This window comes from Puma concolor, chromosome C2, assembly GCF_028749965.1.
Source record: "Puma concolor isolate L17-30 chromosome C2, mPumCon1.1.hap2, whole genome shotgun sequence".
NCBI lineage: Eukaryota > Metazoa > Chordata > Mammalia > Carnivora > Felidae > Puma > Puma concolor.
This window is the reverse complement of record NC_141675.1, coordinates 32,058,267-32,080,753: the sequence shown is the minus strand read 5'-3', so window position 1 is coordinate 32,080,753 and position 22,487 is coordinate 32,058,267. Positions and strand designations below refer to the sequence as shown.

General features: G+C 36.9%; 1 protein-coding gene across 4 annotated transcripts in view; it reads right to left on the bottom strand.

Moving 5' to 3' along the window:
* Nucleotides 1–22,487, bottom strand: part of PPP2R3A (protein phosphatase 2 regulatory subunit B''alpha) — a 218,689-nt gene that overhangs the window by 23,820 nt on the left and 172,382 nt on the right. For all 4 annotated transcript variants that reach the window (XM_086674343.1, XM_086674345.1, XM_086674344.1 and 1 more), the window contains 3 exons: nt 5,539–5,714; nt 4,906–5,024; nt 2,258–2,364 (listed from right to left, as the gene is read on the bottom strand). In XM_086674343.1, the coding sequence (XP_086530469.1) occupies nt 2,258–2,364; nt 4,906–5,024; nt 5,539–5,714 (402 nt within the window). The remainder of the gene's footprint in view (nt 1–2,257; nt 2,365–4,905; nt 5,025–5,538; nt 5,715–22,487) is intronic.

Genomic DNA, 22,487 nt, shown 5'->3' with positions numbered 1-22,487 from the left:
TCCAAACAGACTACATCAGTTCTCTTATCTTCTTGTTTCTGGTTGGAAACCAATGAGAAGTGCCAGCAGGATACTAAGGGATATGAGCAAAGTGAAATTGGGTATTTATTCTAGCAGCTCTCACCTAGATTGCCATAGTTTGACTAAATTCCATTACTGAAGGTCACAACTCCTGTCAGCTCTCTCCATATACTTACTCTATTTGGGTTCTGATGATGGTTTTATCTCCTTGTCCTTTTAGACCTAAGGATGGAAGTGGCTCCCCACTGTTGCTAGTTCTGGGTGTCTGCATTATTTCTTGTTGGTTTCTCTGAAACCCTCCTCTGTTTGCTATACTTATAGAAATTTGTCTTACATATGTATAAAATTACATGTATGTAAGATTATTCATTAGAACATTTTATTTGTCATAGTGGCATAACTGTACAGTAGAATATTGTGCAGCTATAGAAAAACTTAGAACATTCATCAGATACATGCATGAAATAATCTCCCATTTGTTGGGCTTTTAAAAATTTTTTCATGTACTCAAGGCCCCCAAAATATTTGTGAAGCCTTATTTATACCTCAGTAATTGTAAAATACAAGTGTTTTTGGTTCACCATGTTGTCTTCCCAATCTTTGTTATTGTTTTTGTCTTTATTTAGGTTTGATACACAAAAATTATATGCATTTAACAATTACACCTTGATCAGTGTGGATATATGCATACATCTGTGATACCACAATCACAGTACTCCAAAAATCTGTTCACCTCCAAAAATTTCATGGTATTTTTTTGTGTGTGTTTTGTAGGAAGACATGAGATTTGTTCTCTTAACATTTAAAAATTTTTTTTTTTTCAACGTTTATTTATTTTTGGGACAGAGAGAGACAGAGCATGAACGGGGGAGGGGCAGAGAGAGAGAGGGAGACACAGAATCGGAAACAGGCTCCAGGCTCTGAGCCATCAGCCCAGAGCCCGACGCGGGGCTCGAACTCACGGACCGCGAGATCGTGACCCGGCTGAAGTCGGACGCTTAACCGACTGCGCCACCCAGGCGCCCCATCTCTTAACATTTTAAAATGCAGAATACCCACATTTTTAACTATGGGCACTAAGTTGTATAGCAGATCTCTAGAACTTACTCATCTTCTATAACAGAAACTTTACATAAGTGTGGAAAAAGCAAAGTACCAAACAATGAATATAATATCCTACCATATGTGTACAGAAAAAAGAAATAAAAGAATGTATATGTGCTTTTTTATATATACACACGTATATGAATATATGTATGTGTATATATATCTATAGGAAATAAAGTGGAGGGTGTCTTTGGAAGGACATGTAATAAGAAAATGTGGGAGAACCTAGGTGGCTCAGTCGGTTTGAGTGTCTGACTTCGGCTCAGATCATGGTCTCATGGTTCGTGAATTTGAGCCCCATATCGGGCTTGGTGCTGTCAGTGCAGAGCCTGCTTCTGATCCTCTGTCCCCCTCTCTGCTCCTCCCCTGCTTGCACCCTCCCCCAAATAAATAGATATTAAAAAAAAAAAAAGGTCACAGTGATTGCTTCTAGGGAGGAAAACTGGGCAGTAGGAAACTATCCTTGTTTCTTTGAATATTAAAATATATGAATATATTACCTGTTCAAAACATATTACATTAATAAGCATTAAGAGCCTTAGAGGAACTACAAAAGAAATCATTAGAAGATGGTGGAAAGAGCCAACAAATTATAAAGTTGCTGAAATGATCTAAGCAATGAAAGTCTTGAATAGTTTCTTACCATGATCCCTTTATGGAATTATATATATCCTATTACAAATTTGTTGTAGAAGTAAATTCTTGTTCAGTGTTGAATACAAAAAAACATGTATGGTAAAGATTTGTTTTAAACATGGTCACCTTGATTATTTAAAAGAGCTTCAGTTCTTTTAGTCTCATCCTGTATTTACAGCATTTTAGTAAATGCTAAATGTTTTTACAGCATGTGGTATCACTAACAAAGTAGAATGACTGCACGATGATCTTAGCTTCCAGTGAAAAGTACAACTCCATTAAAGGAAATGGGACATGAGAAGAGTTTTAGGAAATTAGTGAAGAAGGGAAGATTGCTGGAAAAATATTCTTTCAACTAAAGTTGGTTATAATCACTCAGGATATCCAAAAATAAGAAAGGATTACTAGTTTGATTTTTTAAAGATGGTTTTACCATTCCTGATATGATTACCCCTGTTAAAAAAGTTCTATAAGACCCAGGGACCTCACTCACCCTTCCTGGAACTGTGCTTGGGCAGATTCCTCTGCAACAAGAGTCTCATACTCCTCAGCTGCAAACCTGTCCCAGTCAGAGGGCTCAGGCCCCTCATTCTCAACATCCTGATTGCAAAGAGGAAAGGAAACAAAAATAATCAAAGACAAAGAATTGGAGATTGGTTTTCTTCAGTGAACATTTGTGATGACCTGCCTGAAAATATTTCATTTTAACATGTTAAGAGAGGTGCTGAAGTAACACTCTTAAAGTGATTTGTATGCCTCCAATCATAAAATTATAGTGAACTCCTCAGCAGTGAATTCTTTAGGTCTAGATTCTTTAGCCTTATAATCAGAGACCTTTGTCTGGGCTCTTCTCCCTGGCACTTTGCACACCAGCTATCTGGAGTGATTGTGGTTTACATATGCCCACCTGAAACAGACCACCGCTTCCTCCCCTCCCTGGCATATTTTTATTGCTTCTGTAAAAGCCAGCTCAGATACCATGTCATCTGTGCTATTTTCCTAGAAAGAGCCCTTCTCCCCCAAATAATTTCCTTTGCTATACTGTACATGCTCGATTGCTACTTTTTGCTCTTCTTTTTATCTCTATATGACCATATGTCTCTTCAACACAGTCACTGGAATTTACTGAGCACTTTTTGACTAAAAATGTTCTCTGCAGATCAGAATAAATCTTGATATACTGCCATCTCTTACAAATTTTATAAAGGGGGAAAAGGCTATATACATTTTCTTTTCCTTCTCCAATCTGGGCAGTATCTTGGATTATATATTCCAGGTAAAATGCTTCTCCATGATTAAAATGAGTTATTAGCATTGCCCTCAGATGTAAGGTTAGTCATGCCCAGAAGAATGTAAATACCTAAATACTGACCATACAATATGATTATGATACTTAACTCATTTTAAGAACCCCTACTCCATCCTTTTGACATCTTTGAAACTTACATCTTAGGTTTATAATTGGCAATTTTTTTTAATGTTTGTTTATTTTTGAGAGATAGCACGAGTGGGGGAGGGGCAGGGAGAGAGGGGGACACAGAATTCGAAGCAGGTTCCAGGCTCTGAGCTGTCAGCACAGAGCCTGACGTGGCTCAAACTCACGAACCACAAGATACGACCTGAGCTAAAGGTGGACACTTAACCAACTGAGCCACCCAGGTGCCGGGAAAAAAATTTTTTTTTAAAGCTAGTGATAATGTGCCTTGATATGCCCCAAGATCAGGCGTAGAATATTTGTTTTTAGAAGGTGATCTTTGGGGGTGTCTGGGTGGCTCAGTTGAGTGTCCAATTCTTGATTTCAGCTCAGATCATGATCCCAGGGTCATGGGATTGACCTTTGCATTGGCTCCGCACTGAGTGTGGAGCCTGCTTGAAATTCTGTCTCCCTCTGCCCCCCTCCCCTGCTTGCACTCTCTAAAATTAAAAAAATAAATAAAAATAAAAAATAACGTATGTGGTGCCTGGGTGGCTCAGTTGGTTAAATGTCTAAATGTTGGTGTTGGCTCAGGTCATGATCACACAGTTTTGTGGGTTCAAGCCCTGCATCAGCTCTGCACTGACAGCGTGGGGCCTGCTTGGGATTCTCTGTCTTACTCTCTGCCCCTACCCCACTTGTGACTGTCTCTGTCTCTCTCAAAAACAAATAAATAAACTTAAAAAATAATAAGGTGATCTTTGTATTCTTACTACTATTTAGGTCAACATGTAGAAGAAAAAGAAAGTTTCTGGTAGTTTCTGGTATTCCTGTAGGACTCAACTCAAACAGTCCTTTTCTACTAACAGAATTAAAAAAAAATTTTTTTTAAACTTTTGAGGGAAAGAGAACACAAGCAAGGAAGGGGGCAGGGGTGGGGGAGAGAGAATCCCAAGTGGGCTCTGCACTGTCAGTGCAAATGTGGGGCTCCACACAGGGCTTGAACTCAAGGACCATGAGATCATGACCTGGGTCAAAACCAAGAGCTGGATGCTTAACCAACTCGACTGAGCCATTAGGCACCCCCACATAATTTTTACTTTTTAAACAAGAGAAGGGGAAGTGGTGATATTATTATTATTATTATTATTATTATTTTGACATAGACCATATGTTCAGGGCTTTTTGAGGGTCCACAGGTTTTTGTGTACGCGTAAGGGTGCTCATCTCTATTCAGGTGTAGAATGACTTCAAACTGATAGTCATGCACAATAGTCATTAACACTTGAAAAAGTGTTTTGTTATCGGAGGGCTGTCTATTATGGAGAACGTCTAGTTTTCATTAGGGAGAGCTATTTACAATGTAATCCTGGAAATGAATGTGGTACAGTTAACCCCAATATACTTTCTAATACAGATGGTTCTATTGATACATTTTTTTAAACAGGACAAATTTTTTTCAAAACTTTTTTGTAACTAGTGTCTAATATATAAGGATACAGACCACAAAATTCACTCAGTGATAGGCAGATGCAGGTTACCTAAACTTGAAGATTAGCTATGGAGAGACATGTGCTCTAGGTTCTTTTTTCTCTCTTTTCAGTAGGAGAGAAAATGTTTTAAATGTTACCCCTTTAAATACAAGATTCTCACAGGGAAAGACAGTTTTTATCTGTAGCACACAACCCCTGATACTGCAGCCTTCAAAGGGAAGTTAAAACCAGTACCTTCTGGACCGCAAAAGGATCTCTCTGTTCATGGTCCAAGTATTTCTCCAGATTAAAGAAAGTATCATAAAAAATGTGTGCCATTCTGCATCTCTTCAGATCTCGTAGTGTTATTTTGCCTATGTAAAAACAAATCCAGTAAATTTCAAGAACTTTTTGGCAAGTGAAAAAAACTTTTACTGAAGTTTAAGAGTATATGAATATGCCAATTTTATTATATAAAATCCCATTTTTTTAGGTAAAATGGACATAAAATTTACCATTTTAAAGTGTGCAATTCAGCAGCTTTTAGTACATTCACAGTGTGTACAACCATTACCACTACCGAGTTCCATAACATTTCCTCACTCCAAAAGGAAACTCTGTACTCATCAAGCAGACCTTCCCCATCTCCTCACCCAGCCTAGGGCGATCACTAATCTGCCTTCTGTTTCTATGGGGAAATTTCTTAAACTTGATTTGCCATTAGTTGTTGGTTCTAAACTAATGGTAAAGGAGAAACTTAAATATTTCTGTATTTGGGAAGCCAGTATGGAAGACTCTGGAAGTTCAGTAATTTGGGACAATCCAGGATTAAAGGCCCCCCTCTGTTACATAGGTGAGTAGTGCAGATGGTCTTTTACTCAATCTTACCATCACTGGCTGGCTTCACCAGGTCAAGCATCTGGCACAGCAAATCATGGAATGGCAAGGGCTCAATGCCCATGGCTTCCATCCGTTCACATTGCTCCTCATAGAAGTACTCCAGCTCATACATGGAGAGTACACCATCTCCATCCATATCCATGCAGCGGAACCAATACTCAATGCTAGAAGATAAGGACACTCGTTAGCAATGGTCTGGTAAGGTCCTTCATTCACCCAGATTTATTACTGCCCATGTTTCTTTTAAAATAAGTTAGTATGTGTATATTTTCTTTTAAAATAAGTTAATATGTGTATACTTGAGACTTAGAGGAACACAGTTTTATAAAATTTGTTAGAAAAACTGGCCAGACCCCTTCTTCCCTTTATTTCCCTTCCCCAGAATCAACCACTTTCAATACCTGATTATTTTGGTTTTTATATTTTCAGATAAGATGCCTATATTGCTCCTTCCTTACATTTCTGTTTTAAGAACTGTGTATTAATTTCATACAATGAAAAATGAGGTTTTAGCTCTTCTACCTCTCTTTCTACTTTACCTGCATGCCCTTCTGAACCTCGTAATATAAATTACTCAACTTCTTTTATCTCTTATTTGCTTAGATTTCTGTGTACATGTTACTATTCAGTGCCCACATATGCCAGTTTTCTACATCCATAATCATTCTCATCAGGGTTCTATGAACTGGATTTTCTTGATGAAGTCTTTCTTGCTTCCTTCTGACCTACTTTAACTGCACTGGTTGCTCTCTAGACTGGATTCATGGTTTCATCCCAGGGATTCCTTTCACCTTTCTCTTATTTCTTGTATCTCACACTTTCCTCATTCTTGGTTGACTTCCTTGTTTAGTGTAACATATTCTTCGGCAGCTTCCTAAAAAAAGGGAGTGAGGCACATACATTTTCTGAGATCTTAGATAGTTGAAAATACTGTTTATCTACCTCCTAACTTGGTTGATATTTTGGTTACAGAATTATACCTTGGTGGTGCTTTTCCTTCAGAAGTTTAAAGGCAATGATTCACTACACTATCTTCTATCTATCCACTATTGTTGAGAAGTCTAAAGCTGTGCTGATGTCTGATCCTTTGACTATAATAACTTTTTTTTTTTCCTTTGAAGCCTATAGAGGTTTCTCTGGGTCCTTGGTATTTTGAAATCTCATGATGAAGTATCCTGGTCTGGGTCTAATTCATCTACTTTCTTGGGCTTTCTGAGAGCTTACACAATTTGGAAGCTAGTATTCTTTAGTTCTCGGAAATTTTCTTAAAGTATTTTATTTCTTCCCTGCCTCTTTTCACCCTTATCCATTCTTTTTTTCTGGAACTCTTGTTATTCACATCTGCATGGTCAAATATGGTAGCCACTTATCCACATGTTCCTAGTCCAATTTGAGATATCTTTAAGTGTAAATACACAACAGATTTTGAAGACTTAATATGAAAAAAAAGTAAAACATCAATATTCTTATATTAATGAGATGTTGCAATAACATTTTAGATACAGTGGATTAAATAAGATATTTAATTACAATTAATTTTATGTTTTTCTACATCTTCACTGTGGCTAAATTTCCTTTATAGTTTTTTAAAACATTTTTAGTAAAAACTGTATTTAAGGGGTACAATGAGATAATATATACATTGTGAAATAATTACTACAGTAAAATTATTTCACATATCATCTCCTCACTTAGTTATATTGGGGGGGAGGGGGATGAGAAGACCTGAAATCTACTCTTAGCAAATTTCTAATATTTAATACAGTATTATTAACCATACTCACCATGTTGTATGTTTCATTCTAACTGCAACTTTGTACCCTTTGACTAGTACTTCCCCATTTCCTTCTTCCCTCAACTCCTGCTAACTAAAATTCTACTCTATGACTCTTTGTGTTTGACAGTTTTTAGATTTCACATGTAAGTGAGATCATGTGGTATTTGTGTCTCTGTGCATGCCTTATTTCACTTAGCATGGTGTACTCTGAGATCATCCATGTTGTCGCAAATGACAGAATTTCCTTCTTTTTAAAGGGTGAATAATATTCCAGTGTGTGTGTGTGTGTGTGTGTGTGTGTGTGTGTGTGTGTGTGTGTGTGTATCCCACACTTTCTTTATCCACTTATCCACTGAGGGACATTTAGGGTGATTTCATATCTTGGCTACTGTGAATAATGCTGCAATGAACATAGGAGTGCAGGTACTTCTTCATGATATTTATTTCAGAGTTCTGATTCAAGATGGTAATGTAAGAAGATCCTGAACTTTCTCCCACAGACACACCAAATCTACAGCTGTATATGGAACAAGTTCTTCTGAAAAGACTCCTTAGAACTGAGTAACTCCTACACACTGTGCAGACAAGAAAACCCCACATCTAAGTGGGTAGGACAGGCTGACACACAATCTCACTATAATCCCCACCTCTGTCATGGTGACCTACAATCAAGAGGAAACTTAAAACCTGGAACTTCTTCCGAGGAGTGAAGGGTTTGAATCTCATACTGGGCACCGTAACTCTTAAGACCTGAAACTAAAAGATGACTCCCTAAAACATCTAGCTTTGGAAATCTCTATAGAGCTTGTGTCCATGAGACCCAAAAGGGTACAGTTAAGTGAGAAATGGCTCGTAAGGGGCTTATGTGCTTGGACTCACCCATGCTAGCGACCAGTGCAGAAGCAGCCAATAGACACCCAGACTTTCTGTGAAAGACACTCATTTCCTTATCTTAAAGCCTTGGCCTAAGGGCAGGCATCTAACTTAAAACACACATCTAGGGGCCTCCTGGGGTACTCTCTGGGGACAGAGGCTAGAGCATACCATGTTCACTCTTCTCCTCTGCTGCACTACACAGTGCCACTATCTCCTGGAGGGGAGCTTTTACATGCATCTGGTGCCCTGTTTTTATGTCTGGAGCCCTGCCTGGTATTTGCAGCTGCCACCCAGGGATGCTCACCGATAGCCTGGCTCTGGTGGCCAGGGGGGCTTGTGTTCCTGGGCCCCATGAGACTGTAACAATAGGAGACCTAGTTCTTAGCAGGCTACTATATCCGGGGTACTGCACAGACAAGAGGTTGAAACATACTTCCTGGCTTTCTGTGAAAGAGGGCTATTTGCTTGTGTTGGAGTTTCAGCCCAAAATGTAGGTTTCAGGTTTAGCACACATCTAGGAGCTTATGGAGTTGCTTTCAGGGTATGGAGGCAAGTGGATGCCATCTTTGTGTTCTCCCTTTGTCTCATTCCAGCTGCTGGTATCTTTTAGAAAGGAGCTTATGCACTTGTATGGTACCCCAATTTTGGAGACTGATGCCCAGGGGATACTTAAGATTGCCTAGCTCTGGTGGCCAGTGAGGCTTATGTTTGTGGTCCCACAGGACTGTATATATGTGCATACTTTTAAAAGATGACAACCAGCCTCCATCTAGGTGCTGAAATCTTCCCCTCTGGGATAATGACAGGTCTTGGCACAACCTCGACTATTAGGAGCCATTAAAAATAAAAGAGGATGCTTGGACAATTAAAAGGTTTAAGATACAAGGGCTAGGACAGGGTTGAACAATAAAGTTTACCTACTACACAAGGCTACTATTCAAGACTTGGAGAGGTGGTTATTTTATCTAATGCACAGAAATCAACACAGTCAAGCAGAATGATGAAACAAAAAAATATGTTCTGAATTAAAAAATGAGAAAACGTCAGAAAAAATTCCTTAATAAAACTAAGTTAAGTGATCTACCTGATAAAGAGTTCAAAATAATGGTCACAAAGATGCTCACTGAACTTGGGAGATGAATGGATGAAGACAGAACTCAGAGATGAAAAATATAAGAATGTACTTAACAGAAGTCATAGAGCTGAAGAATATAATAACTGAACTGAAAAATACATCAGAAGAGTTTGAAACCAGACTAGATAAAGCAGAAGAAAGGATCAGTAAACTTGAATACAGGGCAGTGGAACTCAATCAGAGCAGCAAAAAGAAAAAAGAATGAAAAATGTGAAAAAAATAGAAGATTAGGGAATACTTCCAAACTCCTTTTACAAGGCCAGCAGTACCTTGATAACAGAACAAGGACACTATGAGAAAATTACAGGCCAATATTACTGATGAATACAGATTCAAAAATCCTCAACAAAATACAGTAAAACCTTGGATTGCGAGTACCTTGTTCTGTGAGTGTTCTGTAAGACAAGCAAAATTTCTAATAAATTTTAACTTGATAAACGAGCAATGTCTTGAAATATGAGTAGTACGTGATGCCGAATGTCACATGATCACAACTGAGCCAATGGTTCTTTCCTCCCTCCCTCTCTCTCTCCTTTCCTCCCTCCCTCCCTCTCTTGGTGGGATTGTATCCTGTTTTTGGATGCTCGGTCTCAGGTTGTGGTGTTTGGCAGGAATCAGTGATTTTTCAGAATGTTGGAAGGTGCCCACAATTGGTACTAGTGTATTTTTTTGTCACTACAAAGCACCTATGGACAGTCCTTTGCTTTTCCATGCAAGACTAAGCTTAGGAATGCTTTACTTCATTCCAGGTCAGGCTGCCTACAGATATAGACCCTTTCCTTTGCTGCCTTATTGCCAGTTACATTAAATATAGTATATGACAAGAATTTATTAATACTGTACTCTAGTCAGCATCCATGTGAGCATATACAATGGCTCCCATGCAGAAAAAGTTTCCACTGAGCCAAGACAGCAGTGATTCTGTTAGCGATAGTGAAATTCATCCTATACAATAAGCCTCCTTTCTCTTGTCTTCCTCACACCAGCCATGAAGGTTTTCAAAGGTAAGTGCCAGTTAACTCTTTTTTCTTTACATTTATTATTTTGTATCAGATTATAGTATTGTAATCATTTTTATATGAGTATCTTTGGGTTGTGGAATAAATAATCTGAATTTCAATTATTTCTGTTTTCAATTTTTTTATTAAAATTAAAATTTTTTTTTTTAATTTTGAGAGAGAAACAGCACAAAGCGGGGGTGGCAGAGAGAGAGAGAGAGAGACAGAATCAGAAGCAGGCCCCAGGCTGAGCTGTCAGCACAGAGCCCAACATGGGGCTCGAACCCACAAGCTGTGAGATCATGACCTGAGCTGAAGTTGGATGCCTAACTGACTGGGCCACCCAGGCGCCCCAAGTTTCCATTATTTCTTATGGGGAAATTTGCTTTGATCTATAAGTGCCTTGGATTACAAGCATGTTTCCAGAATGAATTATGCTCGTAAACCAAGGTTTTACTTGTATTAGCAACTGAAATTCAACGGTACATTAAAAGGATCATAAACCATGATAAAGTGGGTATTCCGGGGTTGCAAGGATGGCTCGACATCTGCAAATCAATCAATGAGATGAAATTAATGAAATGAAGGATAAAAATTACATGGTCATGTCAGTAGATGTAGAAAAAGCATTTGATAAAATTCAACATCCATGTCTGATAAAAGCTCTTAACAAAGTGGGGACAGAGGGAATATATCTCCACATAATAGGTCATGTATGAGAAGCCCATAGCTAACATCATATTCAGTGGTAGAAAGCTGAAGGCTTTTCCTGCAAGATCTAGAACAAGACAAAAATACCCACTCTCACCATTTTTATTCAACATAGTACTGGAAGACCTAGACAGAGCAGTTAAACAAGAAAAATAAATAAAAGGGAAGGATTTCCCTTTTTTCCCCAAACTGGACAAGGAAGAGGTAAAACTGTTAACTCTGCAGATGACATATACAGAAAACCCTGAAGACTCCACCAAAAAAAGTGTAGAAGTAATAAACTCTGTAAAACTGCAGGATGCAAAAATCAATACAAAGTAGCAGAAGAAGAAATTAACAATCCTGTTTACAGCTGCATCCAAAAGAATACAATACCTGGGAATTCATTTAACCAAGGAAGTGAAAGACTTGTACACTGAAAACTATTAAGACACTGATAAAACTGAATACCTGCATAAATGCAAAGACAGTTTATGTTCATGGATTGGAAGAATATTGTTAATATTACTCAAGGCATTCTACAGATTCAGTGCAATCCCTATAGAAATTCCAATGGCATTTTTTTTTTAACAGAAAGTGAACAAACAATCCTAAAATTTGTATGGAATGACAGAAGACCATGAATACCCAAAGCAGTATTGAGCAACAAGATGCTCAAGAAAAAAGCTGGAGATTTCACACTACTTGATTTCAAAATCTACTACAAAGCTATAGTAATGAAAACAGTATGTTATTTGCATAATAACAAACACATAGGTCAATGTAACAGAATAGAGGGCCCAGAAATAAACCCACATATATATGGTCAATTGATGTATGACAAAGGAGCCAAGGATATAAAATGCAGAAAGGAGGGGCGCCTGGGTGGCTCAGTGGTTAAGCATCTCACTCTTGGTTTTGGCTCAGGTTGTGATCTCATAGTTTTGTGGGTTCAAGCCTTGCATCAGGCTCTGAGCTGATAGCATGCAGCCTGCTTGTGGTTCTCTCTCTCTCTGCACCTCCCTTGCTCATATTTTTTCTCTCTCAAAATAAATAAACTTAAAAAAAAATAAAATGGAGAAAAGACGGTCATTTCAACAAATGGTGTTGGAAAAAACTGCCACATGCAAAAGAATGAAACTGGACCACTATCATATACAATACACAAAAATCAACTCAAAATTCATTAAAAACATAACAGAAGTATAAAACTTCCAGAAGAAAATATAAGCAGCAAACTCTTTGATATCAGTGTTGGCAATAACTTTTTGGCTATAACACCAAAAGCAAAGGAAATTATCAACAAAATAAAAAGGCAATCCTGAATGGGAGAAAATATTTGCGAAGTATATATCTGGTAAGGGGTGTATATCCAAATATTTATAGAGAAGTCATACAACTCAATAGCAAAAACCAAACCAAACCAAACAAACAAAAAAACTGATTAAAAAATGGGCAGAGGGTCTAAATAAACATTTTTCCAAAGACACCCAGATGGCTAGTAGGTACATGAGGAGATGTTCTACATGACTATCAGGGAAATGCAATTCAAAAATATAATGAAGTATTACCTCACACCTGTTAGCATGACTATTATCAAAAAGACTAGAAATAACAAGTGTTGGTGAGGAGAATGTGGAGAAAAGGGAACCTATGTACACCATGGTGAGAAAGTAAATTAATGCAGCTACTATGGAACACTATATTGAGGTTCCTCAAAAAATTATAAACAGAATTTCCATATGATCCAGCAATTTTACCTTTGGTTATTTATCTGAAGAAAATGAAAACATTAACTTGAAAAGATATATCTACCCCCCCATTTTCAACCCCATGCAGCTAAGGTATGGAAACAACCTATGTGTCCATTGATGGATAAAGAAGGAAAATGCAGTATATATACACAATTAAATATTATTCAGCCATAAAAAAGAAATTATCTGATTAAAAAAATGGGTGGAAGACTTGAATAGACTTTTTAAAAAAATGTTTATTTGTTTTGAGAGAGTGAGCACAAGCAGGTGAGGGGCAGAGAGAGGGAGAGAATCACAAGCAGGCTCTGCAGAGCCTGACACAGGGCTCAATCCCACAAACCATGAGATCATGATCTGAGCCAAAATCAAGAGTCTGATGCTTAACTGACTGAGCCATCCGGGCGCCCCATGAATAGACATTTTTCTAAAGAAGACATATAGATGGCCAACAGACACCTGAAAATGTGCTCTGTATCACTAATCATCAGGGAAATGCAAACTAAAAACACAATGAGATATCACCTCACACCTGTGAGAATGGCTAAACTAAAACACAAGAAAAAACGAGTGTTGGCGAGGATGTGGAGAAAAAGGAACCCTTATGCACTGTTGGTGGGACTGCAAACTAGTGCAGTCACTGTGGAAAACAGTATGGAGGTTCCTCAAAGAATTAAAAATAGAATTACCATATGATCCAATAATTTCACTACTGGTATTTACCTAAAACAACACTAATTCAAAAAGATATATGTATCCCATGTACACTTCAGTGTTATTTACAACACCCAAGACATGGAAGAAACTCACATGTCCCCTGACAGATGAATAGATGAAGAAGTGGTTTATACATACAATGAAATATTACTCAGCTATAAAAAAGAATGAAATCTTGTCATTTGTAAACAGCATGGATGGAGTAGAGAGTATAATGTTAAATAAGTTGGTCAGAGAAAGACAAATTTGTATGTTTTCACTCACATGTGAAATTTAAGAAACAAAGCAAGCAAGCAGAGAGAAAAGAGTCAAACAAAAATCCCAGATTCATAAATAAAGAGAACAAACTGGTGGTTGCCAGAGGGGAAGTGGGTCTGGCAGGATAGGTGAAATAAATTAAGGGAATTAAGAGTACACTTATCTTGATGAGCACTGAGAAATGTATAGAATTGTGAAATAGTTATATTGTATACCTGAAACAAATATAACACCATATGTTAATATAAAAAAAAAAAACAAGGAATGAAATTCTACCGTTTATGACCACATGGATGGACCTTGAAGACACTGTGCTGGGTGAAATAAGTCAAACACAAATACTCTTATGATCTCACTTATATTTGAAAACTAAGAAAAAATAAAAAAAAAAACTGAGGTCACATATACAATGAAAAGATTGGTGGTTACCAGTGTGGAGGGTGGGATGGGCAAACAGAGTGAAGGTGGTGAAAATGTACAAATTTACATTTATAAGGTAAGTCCTGAGGATGTAATGTACAGCATGGTGACTTTACTGCATATTTGAAGGTTGCTAAGAGACCTTAAAAGTTTTTATCACAAGAAAAAAAATTTTGTATCTGTATATAGTGGTGAATGTTAAGTGGACTCACGTTAGTGATCATTTTGCAATATATATGAATATCAAATCATTATGTTGTACATCTAAAACTATCATGTCAATTATACCTCAATATAAAAATAATTTTTTAAGAAAAGAAGTTGGAATTGTAGTGAAGTAATCTGAGGTCAGTCTTTGCAGCCTGTACTTTTAAGAGCCTCAAGTTAGAAAAAAATTTGTTTTACTTATTTACTGTGGTTAAAAGCACCATTACATTTGCTTACAAATCAGTCATAATTTGAGAAAAGATAGATTTTTTTTGAACCTCAGAAATTGTCCCATTTGCTACCAGCATATTTTCCATTTTGGCACAGTAACGGTAAATGAAAAGAAAGATAGATACTGATTTCATCATCTCTGGATACATATACAGAAGTGAGATTACTGGATCATATGGTTTAGTTCTATTTTTAATTTTCTTTTTTTTCAACGTTTATTTATTTTTGGGACAGAGAGAGACAGAGCATGAACGGGCGAGGGGCAGAGAGAGAGGGAGACACAGAATCGGAAACAGGCTCCAGGCTCTGAGCCATCAGCCCAGAGCCCGACGCGGGGCTCGAACTCACGGACCGCGAGATCGTGACCTGGCTGAAGTCGGACGCTTAACCGACTGTGCCACCCAGGCACCCCTCTATTTTTAATTTTCTGAAGAACCTCCATACTGTTTATTATAATAGGTGTACCAATTTATATCCCCATCAACAGTCTACCATGGTTCCCTTTTCTCCACATTCTTGCCAATTCTTAGTGATGTTGAGCATCTTTTCATTTACCTGTTGGCCATTTATAGGTCTTTTGGGAAATGTCTATTCAGAGCCTTTGCCCATTTTTACTTTTATATATCTCTTCCTCCCCGCCTCCCCCAGTTTTTAAATTCTAGCTAGTTAACATACAGTGAAATATTAGTTTCAGGCATAGAACTTGTGATTCATCACTTACTTACAACACCTAGTGCTCATCACAAGTGCTTTCCTTGATACCCATTACCTATTTAACTCATCTACCCCCCCACACATCACCTCTCCTTCAGTAACCATCAGTTTTCTATCGTTAAGAGTCTTTATTGTTTTGTCTCTTTTTTCCCTGTTCACTTATTTTGTTTCTTAAATTCAATATGAGTGAAATCATATGCTATGTGTCTTTCTCTGACCTATTTTGCTCAGCATAATACTCTCTAGCTCCATCCACATTGTTGTAAATGGTAAGATTTCATTCTTTTTGATAGCTAAGTAATATCCCATTGTATATACATACTACATCCATTTTATCCATCAGTCGATGGACATTTGGGCTCTCTCCATAATGTGGCTATTGTTGGTAATACTCTTCTAAACATTGTTGTGTATATACCCCTTTGAATTAGTATTTCTGTATCCTTTGGGTAAATACCTAGTAGTGCACAAAAATTGTTGTTTAGGGTAGTTCTATTTTTAACTTTTTGAGAAACCTCCACACTATTTTCCAGAGTGGCTGCCTCAGTTTGCATTCCCACCAACAGTATAAGAGGGTTCCCCTTTCTCCACATCCTCAACTACACCTGTTGTTTCTGGTATTGGTAATTTTAGCCATTCTGACTGGCATGAAGTGGTATATATCACTGTAGGTCTGATTTGTATTTCTCTGATGATGAGTGATGAGTGATGTTGAGCATCTTTTCATGTGTCTGTTAGCCAACTGTTTGGTCTTTGGAAAAATGTCTATTTCTGTCTTTTGCCCATTTTTAAACTGGATTACTTTTTCAGTATTGAGTTTTAGAAGTTCTTTATATATTTTGGATATTCACCCATTATCAGATAAGTCATGTTTAAATATCTTCTCCCATTCTGTGTGTTGCTTTTTAGTTTTGTTGATTCTTTCCTTCACTGTGCAGCTTTTTATTTTGATGTAGTCTCAAAAGTTTATATTTGCTTTTCTTTCCCTTTGCCTTAGGAGACCTATCTAGAAAAATGTTGCTATGGCTGATGTCAGTGAAATTACTGCCTGTGCTCTCTTCTAGGATTTTTATGGTTTCAGGTTTCACATTTGGGTCTTTAATCCATTTGAGTTTACTTCTTATGGTGAAAGAAAGTGGTCTCAGTGTGGCGCCTGGGTGGCTCAGTCGGTTAAGCGTCCAACTTTGACTCAGGTCATGATCCCACAGTTCGTGGGTTCAAGCCCCGCGTCAGGCTCTGTGCTGACAGCTCTGAGCCTGCAGCCTGGTACAGATTCTGTGTCTCCATCTCTCTGCCCCTACCCCCGCTTACGCTCTCTCTTCTCCTTCAAAAATAAACATTAAAAAAAATTTTTTTTAAAAAGAAAGTGGTCCCAGCTTCTTTCTTTTGCATGTTGCTGTCCAGTTTTCCCAACACCATTTGTTGGTTCATTTCTGGGTTTTCTATTCTGTTTCACTGATCTATGTGTCTGTTTTTGTGCCAGTACCATACTTTCTTGATCACTACAGCTTTGTAATATAGCTTGAAGTCCAGAATTCTGATGCTTCCAGCTTTTTCTTTTTCAAGATTGCTTTGGCTATTTGAGGTCTTTGTGGTTCTATACAAATTTTAGTACTGTTTGTTTCTAGCTCTGTGAAAAATGCTGGTGGTATTTTGATAGGGATGGCATTAAATGTGTCTATCACTTTGGGTAATATAGGCATTTTAACAATATTTGTTCTTCTCGGGGCGCCTGGGTGGCGCAGTCGGTTAAGCGTCCGACTTCAGCCAGGTCACGATCTCGCGCTCCGTGAGTTCGAGCCCCGCGTCGGGCTCTGGGCTGATGGCTCGGAGCCTGGAGCCTGTTTCCGATTCTGTGTCTCCCTCTCTCTCTGCCCCTCCCCCGTTCATGCTCTGTCTCTCTCTGTCCCCAAAATAAATAAACGTTGAAAAAAAAAATTAAAAAAAAAAAAAAACAATATTTGTTCTTCTAATCCATGAGCATGGTATGTTTTTGCATTTCTTTGTGTCCTCTTTCTTTCATAAGTGTTCAATAGTTTTCAGAGTACAGATCTTTTACCTCTGGTTAGTTTTAGTCTAGTATCTCATGGTTTTGGGTAGAATTGTAAATGGAATTGATTCCTTGATTTCTCCTTCTGCTGCTTCATACTTGTACAGAAATGCAACGGATTTCTGTACATTGATTTTACCTTTGGCCACTGTTAAATTGAGTTTTTTTGTTGCTGAATTATTTACATTCCTTATATATTTTGGATGTTAACTTATCAGCTATATGGCTTGCAAATATTTTCTTCCATTTTGTAGGTTGTTTTCACTCTTGATTGTTTCCTACTAAAAGTTTTTTAGTTTGATACGATCCCATTATTATTATTATTATTATTATTATTATTATTAATTGGCCTGTGCTTTTGGGTCATATAAAAAAATCAAATTGCACACACCAATGTCAAGAAACTTGTTCTCTGTTTTCTTCTAGTAGTTTTATAGTTACAGGCTTTACATTTAAGTCTTTAATCCATTTTGAGTAGATATTTTTAAAATTGAGACAAGTGTCCAACTTCATTCTGCATGAGGATAACCAGTTTTCCCAGCATAATTTATTGAAGAGACTGCCCTATCCCCATGTGTGTTCATGGCACCACTATCATCTATTTCTGGGCCCTCTACCCTGGTCCAATAGTCTATATTTTTATGTTAGTACCATGCTTTTTTGAATAGTATAGCTTTGTAGTATATTTTGAAATTAGGTAGTGTGATGCCTCTAGCTTTGTTCTTGTTGCTCAAGACTGGTTTTGCATTTCTCAGTCTTTTGTGGTCCCAAATGAACTTTAGGATTGTTTTGTTCACTTTTGTGAAAAATGTCATTAGAATTGTGACAAAAATTGCATTGAATCTGTAGATAGCTTTAGGTAGTATTTTAACGATATAATATTATATATATAATATCAATTGTTAATTATAATAATTCTTCTAATCCATGAAGATGGGATAGCTTTCCATTTTTTTGTGTCCTATTCAAATTATTACATCAAGATTTTATAGAGTTCAGTGTACAGATCTCTGATTTCCTTGGTTAAATGTCTTCCTACATTAAAAAAAAAATTATGTGATGCTGTTGTACATGGGTTTATTTTTCCAGATATCATTAGTGTGTAGAAATGCAACGGATTTTTGTAGGTTGATTTTGTATCCTACAGCTTCACTAAATTAGTTCATTGGTTCTAATAGTTTTTTGGTGGTCTTTAGGGTTTTATATATAAAATTGACCCTTGAACAACATCAGGTTGAACTGCATGGGTCCACTTATACATGGATTTTTCTTGGTCAGTACAGTATTGTAAATGTATTTTCTCTTCCTTATAATTTTCTTAAGTTTTTTCCCTCTAGCTTACCTCATTCTAAGAATGTAGTATATAATACATGTAACATAAAAAAATATGTGTTAATCAATGGTTTATGTTATCAGTAAGACTTCTAGTCAATCATAGGATATTAGTAATTAAATTTGGGGGGAGTCAGAAGTTAAATGTGGACTTTTGACTTTGTGGTGGGTCAGTACCCCTAACCCCTATGTTGTTCAAGAGTCAACTGTGTAATATTATGTCCTCTGCAAAAAGAAAAAACTTTACTTCTTCCTTTCTGATTTGGATGCCTTTTCTTGGTCTTGCCTAAAAATTCTAGTTAGAATTCCCAGTTGAATCAAAGTGGCAAGAGTGGGCATCCTTGCCTTGTTTCTGATCTTAGAGGAAAAGCTTTCAGCTTTCACCACTGAGTATGATGGTAGTTATGAACATATACACAACCTTTATTTTGTTGAGATACATTCTTTCTCTACCCAGTGTGTGTGTGTGTGTGTGTGTGTGTGTGTGTGTGTGTGTGTGTGTGTGTGTTTAAATCATGAAAATAGTGTGAATTTTGTCAAATGCTTTTTTGCATCTTTGGAGTGGTTCATACAATATTTACATTTCTGTTAATGTGGTATATGACACTTACTGATTTGTGTAGCTGAACCATCCTTACATTCTAGGGATAAACCCCAATTACTCATGGTGTTGATCCTCTTAATGTGAATTCGGTTTGCTAACATTTTGTTGAGGACTTCTGCATCTATGTTCATCAGGGCAATTGATCTATAATTTTCTTTTTTTGTAGTGTCCTTATCTGGTTTTGGTCTAAGGATATTGCTGGCCTCGTAAAATGAGTCTGGGAGTGTTCCCTCCTCTTCAATTTTGGGGAAGACTTTGGGAAGCACTGCATTTTATTTTTCTTTAATTGGTAGAATTTACCTATGAAGCCATCAGGTCTTTGGCTTTTCTGTTTTGGAAGGTTTTTGATTACTGACTCTATCTCCTTACTCATTACTGGTCTGTTCAGATTTTCCATTTCTTCGCGATTCAGTCTTGGCAGATTGTAGGTTTCTAGGAATTTATCCATTCTTGGTACATTATTTGATTTATTGGCATATAAATCTTCATAGTAGCTTGTGATCTTATTTCTATGGTATTGATTGTAATGTCTCCTCTTTCACTTATAATTTGAGTCTTCTCTTAGTCTACTTAAAAATCTGTCAATTTTATCTTTTCAAAAAACTAACTCTTAGTTTCACTGATCTTTTTCTGCTGCTTTTCCTAGTCTCTATTTTATTTATTTCTTCTCTGATCTTATTTTCTTGCTTCTGCTAATTTTGGGTTTAGTGTGTTCTTTTTCTAGTTTCTTGAGGTATAAAGCTAGGTTGTTTAATCTTTTTCTTACTATAGGCATTTACTGAAGGTCCCTCTTAGAACTGCTTTTGATGCATTCCATTAGTTTTGATATATTTTATTTCCATTTTCATTTGTCTCAAGATATTTTGATTTCTCTTCTGATTTCTTGATTAATTGATCATGAGTGTTTTTACTTTCCACATATTTGCAGTTTTTCTCCTGCTACTGATTTCTAGTTTCATACCATTGTGGTTGGAAAAGATACTTGTTATAATTCAATATACTTAAATTTATTGACTTGTTTTGTGGACTAAAATATGATCTGTCCTGGGGAATTCTCTTTGTGAATGTGTATCTTGTTGCTGTTGGATGGAATGTTCTTCATATGCGTGTTAGGTCCATTTGGTCTACAGTGCTGTTCAAGTCTGCTGTTTCCTAATTTTATGTCTAGATGATCTATCCATTGTTGCAAGTGGGCTGCTGAGGTCCCCTATTATTGTATTGCTATTTTCCCCATCAAATCTGTTAATACTTACTTTATACACTTAGGTGTTCCATTGTTGGTACATATATATTCATAATTGTCATATCCTCTTGATGAATCGACTCCTTTATCATTATATACTGACTTTCTTTGTCTCTTGTGACAGTTTTTGACTTGGAGTCTATTTTGTCTGATATTAAGTAATGCCATCCTGCTCTCTTTTGGTTATCATTTGCATGGAAGATTTTTTCCTATCCCTTCACTTTTAGCCTATATGTGTCCTTAGAGCTATAAGAGTCTTTAGTAGGCAGCATATTGTGGGATCTTGTCTTTAATCCATCTAGCCACTCTGTGTCTTTTGATTGGATATTTTGATCCATTTACATTTAAAGTAATTATTTTTATGTAAGGACTTACTATTGCCATTTTGTTAATTGGTTTCAACTCTTGTGTATTTCTGTTATTCCTTTCTTGCTGTGATTCTTTGTCATTCACTGATTTTTTTTGTAGTGGTATACTTTGGTTCCTTTATCTTTTGTGTATCTAATTTATCATTTGTGTATCTACTTTATTTTTAGTTAACATGAAGATTACCTAAAACCTAGTTGTAACAATCTATTTTAAGTTGACAATAACAAGTTCAATTGCATATGAAATCTGTATGCTTTAACTTCTCCAACGTTTTGTTATTGATGTCACAACTTATTTTTCTTCTATATTGTATATCTGGTATCTAATTATTGTAGTTTTTTTGATACTTTTGTCTTTTAAAACCAGAGTTAAAAATGATTTAAGCACTTTCATGCTATTATTGTAAATTTGACTTTATTTTTGCCCTTACAATGAGTTTCATACTTTGATGTTAGTTAGCATTCTTCCTTTCAGCTTGAAGAACTCTCTTCAGCATTTCTTGTAAAGGAGCTCTACTATGATGAACTCCCACAGATCTTGGTTGACTGAGAAAGCCTTTGTCTCTTCTTTATTTCCGAAGGACAGCCTTGCCAACTATAGTGTTCTTGGTTGGCAGTGTTTTCTTTTGGCACTTTGAATGTATCATCCCATTCTCCTGGTCGGCAAAGTAGTCAAGTAAGAAATCTACTACTAGGGATTCCCTTGTATGTGATGAGTTGGTTTTCTCTTGCTGTTTCAAATTATGTTTTTGACTTAAAAACTTTTTTTAAAATGTTTTCTTTTTGAGAGAGACAGAGTGTGAGTGACAGACTGGCACGGGGGCGGGGGGGGGGGGGGAGACAGACAGACAGACAGAATCTGAAGCAGGCTCCAAGGTCTGAAGTGTCAGCACAGAGCCTGATGCAGGGCTTGAACCCAAGAACTGTGAGATCATGACCTGAGCCAAAGTCTGATGCTTAACTGACTGAGCCACCCAGGTGTACTCCCACTCCTTTAAAAAAACTTTAAAAATTGTTTATTTTTTTGGGGGGGGAGGAGCAGAGAGAGAGAGAGAGAGAGTGCGCAAAATTCTGTCTCTGACTTTTCAGAATTTGCTTATAATGTGTCTTAGTGAAGATCTCTTTATATTTTATCTGTTTGGGGTTCCTTGGACTTCATGAACCTGGATGTTCATTTCCCTCTCCAGATTAGTAAACCTTTCTGTCATTATTTATTTAAATATGTTTTCTCTCTTTTCTTTATCTGTTTCTTCTGGGACTCCTATAATGTGTTTATTGTTTCTTTTAATGGTGTCCCATAAGTCTTGTAAGCCTTTTGCCCTCTTTTTCATTATTTTTTTTCCCTTTTCTTTCCTTTGGGTAATTTCAGTTCACTTGTCTTCATGCTCACAGATTCCTTCTTCTGCTTGAGTTTGCTGTTGAAACTCTCTGTGGAATTTTTCAGTGCAGTTATTGTGTTCTTCGGCTCCAGAATTTGTTTGGCTGGATTTTATGGTTTCTCTGTTGCATTTCTCATTTTCATCATGTTTTGTTTTCCTGATTTTGCTTAGTTCTCTGTTTTGTCTT